Source organism: Amblyomma mixtum, chromosome 7 (genome assembly GCF_055824585.1).
Source record: "Amblyomma mixtum isolate Tamu chromosome 7, ASM5582458v1, whole genome shotgun sequence".
In the NCBI taxonomy this organism is placed as follows: Eukaryota; Metazoa; Arthropoda; class Arachnida; order Ixodida; family Ixodidae; genus Amblyomma; species Amblyomma mixtum.
In genome coordinates, this window is record NC_143018.1 from 12,002,209 (window position 1) to 12,015,297 (window position 13,089).

Below are 13,089 nucleotides of genomic sequence, written 5' to 3' on the forward strand. Positions count from 1 at the left end.
ACAGAATTCCTCCACGACGAAAAAGTAGTCCGCTGGTTAAAAGCTTCTTGTTACGTTAACAAGAAGCTTATGACAAGAAAAAAATTATGACCTCTAGAATTTTTATTCACGAATTGTTTGATATAGTCAAATATTAAAAAGCTGATTTCGTTTACAGTTGCGATTGGCCAGCGGAGTAATACAAGACGCCGCGGACCGCGGCCCAGTGTTAGCAACTGCTGTTTTTTTAAGTTGTATCCTACTATAGCACATATACAATCTAAAAAAATTCAGGGGGCACTTTGTCTCTCTAAAGTGCTGCAAGGCGAAAGCGTTTCCTAGCCACGGTTTGTTTTTATTTACTTTTTTATTTTTCATATTTTGTTTTTTTTTTCTATTTATTTTTTGCTCCTTTTCTTAACTTTATTGTTTTTTATTTTTATTTTCACAACTTACTTTTATTTTGTTTTTGTTTATTTTCTTATTTTTATTTTCCTTTTCTTGACTTTACTCCTTTTATTTTATTTATGAAGCCCATGCATCCACTAGATGCGCCTTTAGTCATGCTGGAACCTTGAGCCTTTTAAGCAGTGACGCCGAAAGGCGGACGAATCTGCCGACGTGTTTGTCGACACTCCTGCCGACGCGTCTGTCGACACTCCTGCCGACGCGTCTGCTAACGACAGTATGAGGCATTAAAGGCTTTCGCCTTAATAGCTCACAAAGTGCGTTGTCAAAATCAACAGCCGATATCACCTATAGAGGCAGGGCATTCGATAGTTCTCGGGAAAAAAGAAAATTTAGAAGCGTTAGTATGCGCGAAGTATGGTGTTAAAGTGTGATTATGATGACGACGAGTTTTACGCGTTTCTGAAAACTGCACATGGCGGCCTGGAGAGATGCCTAGTTTTCCATGAATTAGTTCATGAAGGGAGGATAGGCGGGCTATCTTGCGTCTGACGTGGAGAGTTTTAATATCAGTTTCCGCCATTAACGAAGATGGGGAATCAGTTCTGTTGTACTTATTAAATATAAAACGTACTGCGCGCCTCTGCATTGTTTGGCAGAAATGTCAGCCGTCAGGTAAAGATTCTGGGGCAGAGGCGAACCATGACCCACAAGGGTGAGCGTCGCAGCGGGGTGAGAACTAGTCCAAACAATGAGTAGCTTGTCGGGAGAGTAGCTATAGAAGTAGCTGTACAGTTTAACAGCAGTCCCGGATGATAGTCTATGAGTGGTGCCAGGCCAACAATTTTTTTTTCTTATTGCATGCTTGGCGTTTTAAAAAAATGGCTGGTGGTTTAGCATTGCTAAATTCGAAATATTGTGCGAAAGCACGGTTTTTTGCAGGTGGACACCACCACCATGTACCTCAAAGCAAAATTGAGGTGTCCACTGACACAGTGAATCAGTCATGTTTTCTACTCAGAGTATTCACACACGTACACGGACACAAACCGCTGGGAGTGTGATTATAGACAGATACAACTTAAGTCTGCAGTGAAGCTCCGCCCACATTCAGCCTTCCCGCACAGAATTCTTCCACGACAAAAAAGTAGTTCGCTGCTTAAACGTTTGTTGTTACCTAAACAAGCTTATAACAAGGAAAAAAATTACGAGCTCTAAAATTTTTATACGTGGGTTGTTTGATATAGTCAAACATTTTATTAAAAAGCTGATTTCGTTTCCTGTCGTGGTTGGCCAGCGGAGTAATACAAGACGCCGCGGACCGCAGCCCAGTGTTAGCAACTGCTGTTTTTTTAAAGTTGTATCCTGCTATAGAAGTTCTATCACATTACCTGGGAGTGCGAAAGAAACATAGCATTCCACAATTATCAACCACCGAGTGAGGAGCAATGGGAGAGCTGTCTCTCCAGCAGCGAGCTCGAGGTCCAGAGGGCCTTGGTACAGCACGCTGTTGAAGCGGCACGACTCAGTGGAGCCCTGGACTGAGAGCCCACCCTTGCTCGAAGACTCAAGTCGCCAGCGCCCAAGCAGGACGACCAAGAAGTCTTCATCTCCGCGAATCTCTTGAAAGAGCAATAAAAGTTTTCTCTCTCTCTCTTTCACGCCAAAACAAGAAATAAAACTGCACTTGAAATGTTAAACAGGCTGTAAAAGGGGCTCTCAATAAAGGTGCGGTTTGCATGCGATGTTAAAGGACGCCGCTTCGCGAATATCCTCCAGCAAGAATATTTTTTAATGCGTTTTGTAGAAGTTGAGTTATGTTGTAGTCAGAATTTTAATTTCAGCGTCTTCGCACCTTTCCTTCTCTCGTCACCTTTTGCAAGCTCAAAGATTGGCGCTCCTCCGCAAGCTGTACCCAATCGGTCCCACCGCCGGCTGCCAACGCATGCGGGAGAGTTCATCGGAGGGGGGGGGGGGGGGGGGGAGCTTCCCGACCCGCTGGAGCGCCCAACGCGGCGTGACTGGCTGCGGCCATGGTAGCTGCGTGACGTCTCAAAGAATCTAACCAATAGCCGTCTCTCAAACGAGGTGCGTAGAAGCGTGAGAAGGAGGAAAGCGCGAGCGTGAAAAAGTCTCCGTAAAGAGCTCGCGAACTTTCGGGCACGACTGTGGGTTCTCTGCTGCGAGTAGAATTGTATTATTTGCCTCAGGTGTTCACGGCGACCGAATGTAGTGGTTGAGCGAGTTTATGTACCCTCCCAAAAAGTGTTTCAGAGTCCCTTTAAGACGTCGACTGATACTGCGTGGAGCTAGTTTATGTACCCTCCCCAAAAAGTGTTTCAGAGTCCCTTTAAGACGTCGACTGATACTGCGTGGAGCGTTCACTAAAAATGCTTCAAGTTTGTTTGTCCATCCACCCCACACACCCACCCTAAAGGTTCACTTTGGCCACTGTGTATGTCTTTGACATATAAAATGCTCCAAGAAGAGTACTGCCTCACAGCACGAGCATCTGTGTCACTATTCCGAACTGCCATACGAACCTCCCAAAAACTGCGCAGGCCCAGTTACATGCCCATACATCCAGGGCTGCAACACGTAAAAACCGCGATGCCGCGAGGTGAAAGCAGCAAAATGGGATCCAAACATTCAAGGAAGATATTTTCAGCGGTCGCGCTATTTCTGACCAAACGACAGCTGACAGATGGTTGGTTGGTTTATGGGGGTTTAACGTCCCAAAGCGACTCAGGCTATGAGGGACGCCGTAGCGAAGGGCTCCGGAAATTTCGACCACCTGGGGTTCTTTAACGTGCACTCTCATCGCTCAGTACACGGGCCTCTAAATTTCGCCTTCATCGAAATTCGACCGCCGCGGCCGGGATCGAACCTGGGGCAACTTCTCCTTATATGAAACTACAGTGATTGTGCACTTGAAATCATTTTAAGTTACCCCCCCCCCCTTTACTCTGATGAATGCTTTATTTGTTGTTGGCCCTGCTCGGCCCCAGTTCTGCAGGTCCGCACAATGTATACAAAGAATGTAAAAATATAATAAACGATACTAACACTAGGTTCGATACCACGCACGACAAAACAAAGACCAAGTGCTGGACATCATTGCATATTTATTTGTTAATCTCACTTGTGCAATTCTTTGGTATGCTTGTACTTATCCTCGTCGTACGAACTGCAAGCCCTCTAAGACTACAGCCTAGCACGTGGTGCTCCAGCACCTAACTTCCCCTCCGTGTCGACAGCGACAGCTTCGATCTCAACGCGGGCATCCTGCAAAAAATAAACAAACAAGAAATTCACGTCAGACCCTGTTTCCATGGCACCAGCAGGTGCGATATGCTAACGAAGCTGTTAACGAAGATGTCGCTAACATCGCGACAGATGCTCAACCGCTGCCTAGCCGTAGCGACCAATGCGGTACAAATGTTGCGTCGCTGCGCAGACCAGCTTAGTTTTATCGAACCATATGGTGCAGTCACCCTGAAAACACTGCGGCTCTTTACTCGAGTATTACATTTCCGTCCTCGTGTGATTGAACTCATAAGCGGATTCACGATTAACAAAGAACTCTACAAAACACCTGCTCCTGTTGGCATATCGGTGACAAAATTTATGCAGCTGCAGCCCAACGCCAGGACAAAGAAACAAGTGGTCTAGGCTGTTTGAAAGAAATAGAAATAACGAAACGAACGAACAGAGGAAGAAACAAAGGAAAATATCCCATGATCGGCGAATGAGTCTGAACCTCTCCATTATTAGCAGTTGCGTAGAGCAAGCACACGTGTTACTTCACAATGTTGGAAATCACGCGTATACATGACGATTTAACTAGAAAGTTGTATAGTGTCAAATAAATTCGTTATGTACCAGTCCTGTCATTTGAAAGCGTATTCTGAAAGCACTGTTCGCGGTATATTTAAAATCCGCAGAACAACCGAAGAAACATAAAAAAGCGCGCCATGTCCACGGCCAATACGGGGGGGGGGGGGGGGGGGGATTAAGGCGCTGACTCGAGCGGTATTTTCGAAACATCGTCTCCTGCTGCGGACATTTCGATTACTCGCTCTATTTATGTAGTGCGCACACACCTTCAATAAAGTGAGTATTCGAAGAATGAGCGAGCTAGAGCCGCTCCAGCTGAATGCACAAGCCGGGCGCACATACGTGTCGTATACGCTAAACTTCGTGCAGAAATTCGCGCCTAAATTCAGTCCGCACTCGCGTATTTCATCCAACGGAGAACTAGCGAGACAAGTTATTAAAGCGAGGAGCGAATTTGAAAATTTTGAAATGAAGCAGGGTGACGACGTGTGCCGTGCTCTGCTTCACCTGCTGGAGAGAAACCCTTGGCAACGACTCTGGGGGAGTGTAACGTTCAGCTATCCCTGGCAGTGCATAACGCGTTGGTTACATTGCGACGGAAACAACAGAACATTCGCTAGTGAAGCTGAATGGCACGGTGGACGCTTACAAATGGCGCCGTGTATAAATAGCGACCGCCATGTTGGTGAACGTCGGTTATAAAGTTAGCGCCTATACGTATAATACGCTTATCGCCACCTGCTCCGATGTGCACTGTGGAAGCTGCAGGTCAGTACTCCATCATGGCGCCCGTGATGTCATGGTGCTCTCCTCTTTGTCCCTCTCACTTTCCTTTCCAAACAGACACGTTCTTTCTGTAGACCCCTTCACTCTTCCTGATATTAAACCATTATCTCCCTGTCAAGTGGAAGGACTGAAGCTGTACTTGCCCACCCACCACCATCATCATCAGCCTGACTACGCCCAATGGAGGGCAAAGGCCTCTCCCATATCTCTACCCTGTCCTTTGCCAGCTGCGGCCACCATATCCCCGCAGACTTCTTAATCTCATCCGCCCACCAAACTTTTTGCCGCCCCCTGCTACGCTTGTCTTCTCTTAGATCCACTCCGTTAGCCTTAAAGGGAAACTGCATAGTCTTTAGAGATCAACGAGCTTAAGAGGGTCGAATGTGTAAAAACTTGCAGGTAAAGCATGTGAAGTCTTTTTGGGCTAGCACTTGAAGCAGTGAAGTAATCGCTGATTAAAATCCGGACGACCTTCAAGCTTCTCCGCAGCGCACAATGCCAAGTGAGGGGGCATGATGACGTCATCGAAGGTATCGGTACATTTCCTATGCACAAGCGCCTGCTTTGAAAGAAAAAACCAACACCACCGAAGGCCAACCATACCGAGAGTAATTAAGCAAACAAGGGAAGGGGAATGAGGGGCTCGTTATAAATATGAAAGAAGCCAACAGCCACAGAAACCAAAAGGCACAGGGGATTTTTAATTTATTTATTTATTTTGTGGTGTTGATCAATGTAGAATATTACTGAATATGTTATCGCTTAAAGCTAATTGATTAGAAAAGCAGAAGAAAAAAACATATTCAGTAATATTCTAAATTGATCAACACCACAAAAATAAATTAAAAATCCCCTGTGCCCCTTGGTTTCTGTGGCTGTTGGCTTCTTTCACATACCGAGAGTTGTTTGGCAGCGTCTAACGAGTAAGGGCAGGGTGTGGCTGACGACAGTGGTAATTTAAAATCATACCTTCCGTGACGTCACGCTGAATTTTCCTGCACTCCTACGGTGCATTGAGGAGAAGCGCTAAATTCAGTCGTCGATTACGTCACTATATGAAACTATTTTTTTGCTTTTTTCAGCGGAGGCAGCGGAGACATAGGCTGTAGGCATGCTTTACCTACAGCCTATATACATTTGAATCCTTGAATATCACGAAATTCTCAAAAAAGTGCTGCAGTTGCCCTTTAAGGACCACCGGTTATCTTGCCTTCGCATTACATGCCCTGCCCAAGCCCATTTCTTCCTTTTGATTTCGACTAGGATGTCATTAATCCGCGTTTGTTCCCTCACCCACTCTGCCTGCGTATGATCTCTTAACGTTCCGATCTCCTATCATTTTTCTTTCCATAGCTCGCTGCGTTGTCCTTAACTTAAGCTAAACCCTCTTTTTTAGCCACCTACGCCACACGAAACATCGCCTGAAGTGAGTGAGTGTTCTCCCATGGAAAAGCAAGCGAGTGTAAAAGGCTCTGCCTTTTCGTTCGGCTGACATCGTAAACTGAACATTCTTTACTGAATGCTTTTTATATGCAATTCTCCTCATGGAACCTTTGTCGGCATCTCTCTCTGTCGTACTCATAGGGAGGCCTAAACGGGTGATGATTTAGTCGCCGTTGGCGCTTCGTTTTACGAAAAAAAAAGGCGGACAGGCCAGCTAGAACAGTGGTGAGCCCCACAAATTGATTTCCTTTAATTTTTTTCCTGGGGGGGGGGGAGCAAGCACTGTATGCTTTGCTGCAGGCCTGAACGGGGTTGTGTATGCACTGCTCTATTTCATGGTACTGCACAAGCTGCCTAGCTACCAGATTAGGCATGAATATATAGATTGATTAGAAGTAAAAGAGTTGACTAAAGTTTATGAAGATGGGAACGCATGAGTTAACGAGATAAAAGGCAAAACTGACCCTCATATGTAGTACCACCTCATTAAATTGACTGAAAAAAGTCTTTCCATTGCATTGTTCCCCGAAGTTGCCACAAACAAGCCTCCTATAGACTTTTATGTACATTTCTCAATATAGTATATTCATACATTATTCCTGCAAGCAACACTTAAAAGAAATCAAATTTTCTCAACCTTTATCCACATTATACCGAAAACTTCCTCCATGCAAGTTATGTGTGGAGTTGGAACATGTCGGGGATAGATTTATGGACAACTCTTGGAGGGAATGGTAAGGGTGCAGGGTTTGGCTTCATTGCACAATGCTTACTTTTTTTGTTAGCTCCACTGAAAAAAAAAAAAAAGTGGTGGGAGGTAGGGATTCAATGCTGCTTTTTAAAAAAATCTTTGCCTGGAGGACTGGGAGGGAGGGCGACCACCACGCAAATGAACAAATGAACACAAAACTTATTGATCCAAAAGCATGCTTTATTTTGAAAATACTTCCCACTCCAAAAATAGAAACGACTTTGAGACAAGAGCAATGGCAGTATCATGAGGGTTTTCTGGGCATGAGTAAAGTCCAGTATGGTGAGTGGTTATTGGCAGTCCACAGCAATAGCCTCAATCTCCACTGCAGCATTCTGCATAAACAAAACAAATAGGGAAGATATGCACCTTAGAGATGTCATACTAATCCATCAAATTCAATGTCACTTGCAAGCCCGCCACGGCATGATGAACCAAAAGCAAGAGCAATGAACAATTTCACCTGCACATGTGCTGAACATTAAAGTCTCTCAGTCTCACTAGAAAAGGTTTGGATTTGTTTTCCTTGAGCAGTCATTTTATTGCAGACAAACTGCAGTGAGCTTTTTGCTTGCACCCAATTTTTACACTACTTTTAAGGAACAATTCAGACTCCAGACTGTCCACTGGCACAAAACGTATTAAAGGTTTAAATCCTTTCCATGACAGAAACGACTGTGTGCCCTCAACACAAATATCTTTGAATTTGGCATGACCACAAGCCCCACATAGATTTATATGCAAGCTATCACTTAAATGGAAAAGCCTTTGCCATCACTGCTTGTCTCTATCCAGCCTGATTCCATGTATTTTTGGCTAGCTCTTTTATTTTTCTTGATTTACTTATCGTGGCACCTGCACTTAAGCACTTCCAGTGGAGGCAGTGAGAGATCTGCATTACAGGACCATCTGAACACAATGGACTCAATTCTTTTCATGATCGGACCACCATTTTATAAGAGCAGAAACTTTTGGACACGCCCAGTTTCAGAACGATATCAGCATTCTGTAGAGTAGCTTCTTAATGAGACGGTATAGTGCAGCGGTGGAGTTCACACTTGTCTGTCATCACAGTAATATAGGAAGTGTATATCCTGCTTGCAGATGTCTAAGCGAAGTCCACTTGCTATGAACTACTTCGCTGCGACACCAGCGTTTGCAGGAATGCACAGTTTATTGCACATCAAAGAATATGATGATGGTAGGACTTCTTTTCCCCCCTTTACTACAAACCAACCAATTTTGGAGCACAAAAAGGACAAGAAATAAGCAAGCACTGTACCAGCATATCGCTTTAGCTTTGGGTGAGGAAACCTGGGACAGCTGAATTAGCAGTAAAAAAGTAAAATACAAGCACTATCGTACACAGTAACTAGAAGGTTATGCTTTATGCCCCTGTAAAGTAATACATCACAATGTAAACTTTTCTGCCATGCTATAGCTGCACGCCTGCCACTCAAGCTAGAACTCCACCTATGTGATACAATGGCAAGTGGTGCAGCACAGAAGAAGAGTTTGCATCTCATTCAGTCACGGAAACAAACCCCTATGTCCCCTCAGCACTTGTACTGCTACGAAATACAATGTTGCCTAGACTACTTTTCAAGCATGCAACAATGCTGATACCTGGGGTGGGAATACTCACCAGAGGAAGCCTGGCCACTTGGAATGCAGCACGGGCTGGCTGTTTCTCTGTGAAGACTGACGGAACAAACCACACCGCACATTTAGGGGTTGCCACAATGTCCAGCTACAACACTTTTTCTCTACTCTTAATAAAAAAAAGCTTTTACCAGTACTGAACTATAACTACTATTGCTTGTGACTGAGCAAGCTAGCTAGTATTCTTGCAAGACAGCCTGCACAGAACACTTTGAGTTAAAAATAAAAAATCTTACTGGATGTGCATAAGATCGCACTTGCGCCGCGTGCAGGTAAAGTCTTGCTTTAATTGCAATCTTGTTATTCATGCTCTGTAACTGCACTGAACATGTACACAGCGAGAAAGACAAACCCTAAGATTATTGCTGGTTATTTCAAGACAGCATGCTTTGTAAGAGAAAAAAACATACATCTTGTATTACAAGAACAAGGCTGATATTTACCTAAAATATGCCTGATTAACTTTTTTTACACTCAACCCCACGCCATATCAATGCAGCCAGTCTTATTGTAACTATTTACATTATTGAAAACTGCGCCAATTCTTTAGTAACTGCATTCGTTTACTCACACAATGCCAGCAACTATACTATTTGCACAGCTATGGTTGCTGCCTCACACGGACAGACAAGCAATCGTTTAATGCCTTTTCTGCCAAACAATACACAAAAAGAACTCGAATAAAAGTGCTCACATTCAGTGTAGACTTTGTTCATTTCCTGAAAGTCCTTCATGTCCCCAAGGTAGACAGTGCATTTTGCAACTGAAGAAGAAATAGAAGGCAAGTTAAATGAAGGGTGCATTCAGGGATGAAAGGATGTCTGAGCTTACCACACTTCAGAGACATCCGTCCAGCTTCCAAGACCTTGCTCAGGTTGGTCAGGGCCTATACAGAGGCAACATGGTGACATAGTCAGCAAGGAGCAATAGAAAACCTATGTCTCTTAAAAGTATGCGGCTGCAAAACACTTCACCAATTCAACACTTCAGCAATGAGTCACCATGCGGTGCACCCAAATGCTGTAGTGGTTCATGCTGCGTACCATCCTTCATGCCATAGGATGCCTACAGCTCTTCTGCACCTGTGCTTGTATTGCTCATAGCCTCTTTTTGTTAGAGTGCTTATTTTAGTCTCGTATACTGTAAATGCAGCTGCATCTGCATTTTGGCACCTACTAGCATACTGTGACTCCAGAGGTGAATCATGCGTCTACAGTAATGGCATCTTGTTCATCAATGATCATCCAGTACAACAGAGTGAGCGAACACTTGCCTGTCGGGTCTCGGCTGTGATTCCACCTTCAACCAGCTTGCCAGTTTTTGGGTCCACGCCAATCTGGCCAGACACGTACATGGTGTCACCAGCACGGATGGCTTGGCTGCAAGAAGATTGCGGAGAGCATTCCAACAGAATAAGTGAAATTCGTCCTCAAACAAGTTCGCCTATATTGCAAGAATACTCAATGATACAAAGCCTTTACCCACACAAATCGAACAGCTAGTCAAACAAGATTTCTCAATGTGAAACAGTTCCATGGTAAATTCATATACGTTTTTGAATTTATGCAGTGCGCATTGACCTACGAACCGAGAAGTCTTAAGAACGGACTGTATTTGAAGAAACGGCGCATCAAGCATCATTGAAAATAATGTAAACACACTAGCACATGAGCAATCCCAGTTATGTGAAGGCTGTTGCAAGTAGATTTGTAAGAGCTGTTTACGGGAAGCACCTGTGCACACAAGGTAGCTAAACAGATGTGTCGGTGCTTACTGAATACAAGTCTTTCTCTCACTAAACTAAAACATGAAATATTAGTGGCGCTGAAAAATTTAGCACGAAAACAAATACAGCAACGTTTCAGCTATTTACATCGACCAACGGGGATAAAAAGTACAATTATATTATTGCCATACATGTTGCTGCATGCTAGCGGTATTCGAAGCATCTTCAGTTTAGAAATACAACTTTGTTTTCAAACTATGATTTCAGGATAACGGGGTGCATTTCAACGAGAATGCACTCATATTTCTGGAGCTAAGCAACACAACCACGCTGTTTATTCGTTCACCGATTACGCTCAAAGGCATAGTTATCTGCTTCGGATACTGTCATCACCACACAGCTCTGCAAAATCTGTATTAGAAGCGAGCAGTCTTAGAGCTCTGCGATTTCAGGAAGTAAACAACCCACCTGTAAGGTCCCAAGGCCTTGGGAGCATGCTCCGAACTTATAACTTCTCTCGTCACCTTCGACATATTTCTAATCAAGACACTGGGGCGAAGTTGTCGCGACACAAATGCGGCGAGCATGCACGGTGACGGTGCGAATTCTCGAAGCTTCCGAAGCGCGCCTTCTCTGCAGCCACGCGAGGACGATAACAGCTCTGCAAATACCTCTACGTCTGTCTCCTTAGCGATACAAGGGCGTTGCCGCACGGAGACTTTAGAGAGGAGATAAACGCCCCGTCAAGGCTTTCGGTCGAGGATTTTCAAGTGTAGAATGTCTGGACGGGGGGAGTGCGAACGGCCTCCACGCTATCCACGCAAACAAGCGACGCTGCAGCAGACCGCTGCCAGCTTTCCCAGTGTTGCCTACAAACACTACCAGAAATCGTTAGATTCGGTTTCGCTTTCAAGACCCAACGAATAGGTGTTGGCAATATTTGTGCTAACAGCACTGCAAAAAATCTCGCTTAGTTGAGAATAAACAACGCTGGCATGGAAGTTGTTTCTGTCTTATGGATACTTTATAAACAAAAAAAAAAACTACTTTTTTTTCGTAGTTTTATTGACGCGCGCGTTTCAAAATACTCGCTTCAGAAAAAAAAAAATCGTTGAAACGTAACCAGGCAACCGTAACCTAAAAGCTGCTAGTTTAAATATTACAATAGGCGCAGGCTCTGCCGTTACCGCATTCTATCCCTTTGTATGGCTCTACCAGGGCAGACTATTGTACCCGCGGTGGTCGCACTTATCAGTACCGAGCCACGACAGCAGTCATGAAATAAAGGATGATTTCGTACCTAAACGGAGAGGCGGATTTCCAGACATTCGGACTGGTTACCACTTCCTTCGTGACCTTTCCCATTGTCGATCGCTGATGGGACGTCGTCTGAGGGTGGAAACGCGAGGTCTCACTGAACAGGAAATGGCTGCGCGCCGTGCTTTTAACTCCGCGCTGGCGGTCAGGACTTGGTCAGGACAAGGCAGCTGTTACAAAGGCCTGCAGATATGAGGCGTTGGCCAGCTGCGATAGCACTTTTACAGCTCGTAATACCCACTGCGCTCTAGGCCTATCTGTTTGCTCTGCAAAGCTTAGCGGGACTACGCTCTTCCTGCAGTGACGATCTACACACGGATAATGCAATTGCAGCGGTCCACAATTTTTGTTACATTTCACCTGCATTTGCATACAATAATTTGTTGTTGCTGGCACAGTGTTTAGGGAAATCCCTATGGTGGAGTAGATTTCTAATGAGGGAGTATTTATTCATTAGCACCCACCCAGTAGCAGGCATACGGCTGCAAAGAAAAGTTACGCAGCTTCCACAGAAACTTCGTAGTTCTAGAAAAATTATCACCGGCCTAGGGCTTGAACTCGGGACCACCGCCTCACCGAGATAGTCGCTCTACCTAGTGAGCTAACGAGTACTGCTAGTAACTGGTAGGGCGAAAGCTAAATGATAATCAGTTCGAACTGGGAACGGTGCTGGTTTTATGTTTAGGGGAAATCCCCTAGGTGGAGTAGATAGATAGTAGCGAATTTCTCTTCTAAGAAGTTTCTGTGGAAGCTAGCTTTTCTTTGTAGCCGCAAGGCTGCGCTTGGGTGCATGTTAATGTGTTATTAATTCCTTATTACAATTAGCTGTTGCATGCCAAAATTTGATATGCAACAATCCGAATGTGTGATTTGATTTGAAATACACTGTACATCTTGTTCGTGCGGTGTTGAGCTCACAGCCGTTGCATGTATTTATGATAGTATTATGTTGCGTTGGCTGGAAAATTGCTTCGCAGAGTGGGGCCGCAGTTGGCATAACGCTGTCAAACGCCTAGGTGCCAAACTGGAAATTAAAAAGGGCAGAAAGATTATCCTATCAATTTGTGACGGCGCGGTCCGATATAGACGAAATGAGACTGTTGGATGACCTAGTATGGCATTACGCGAAATAAGGACTATAGGTTGAATATTTGATTTCATGAAAGGTATTCTTGGGCGT

General features: G+C 44.6%; 1 protein-coding gene across 3 annotated transcripts; it reads right to left on the bottom strand.

Moving 5' to 3' along the window:
* Positions 1-3,492: 3,492 nt before the first annotated feature.
* On the bottom strand, positions 3,493-12,006 carry LOC149335023 (2-iminobutanoate/2-iminopropanoate deaminase-like). Of its 3 annotated transcripts, none has more exons than XM_089551724.1 (6): positions 11,893-12,006; positions 10,140-10,245; positions 9,698-9,752; positions 9,561-9,629; positions 8,850-8,905; positions 3,493-3,672 (listed from the first exon to the last, which is right to left on the bottom strand). In XM_089551724.1, the coding sequence occupies exons 1-6, from the start codon at positions 11,955-11,957 to the stop codon at positions 3,592-3,594; spliced, it is 432 nt and encodes a 143-aa protein (XP_089407850.1). In that variant the 5' UTR covers positions 11,958-12,006; the 3' UTR covers positions 3,493-3,591. The 3 variants fall into 3 exon arrangements, with proteins under 3 accessions (XP_089407850.1, XP_089407848.1, XP_089407849.1); XM_089551722.1 differs by lacking the exon at positions 11,893-12,006 and adding an exon at positions 11,061-11,447; XM_089551723.1 differs by lacking the exons at positions 3,493-3,672; positions 11,893-12,006 and adding exons at positions 7,364-7,539; positions 11,061-11,443.
* Between the last annotated feature and the right edge of the window lie 1,083 nt (positions 12,007-13,089).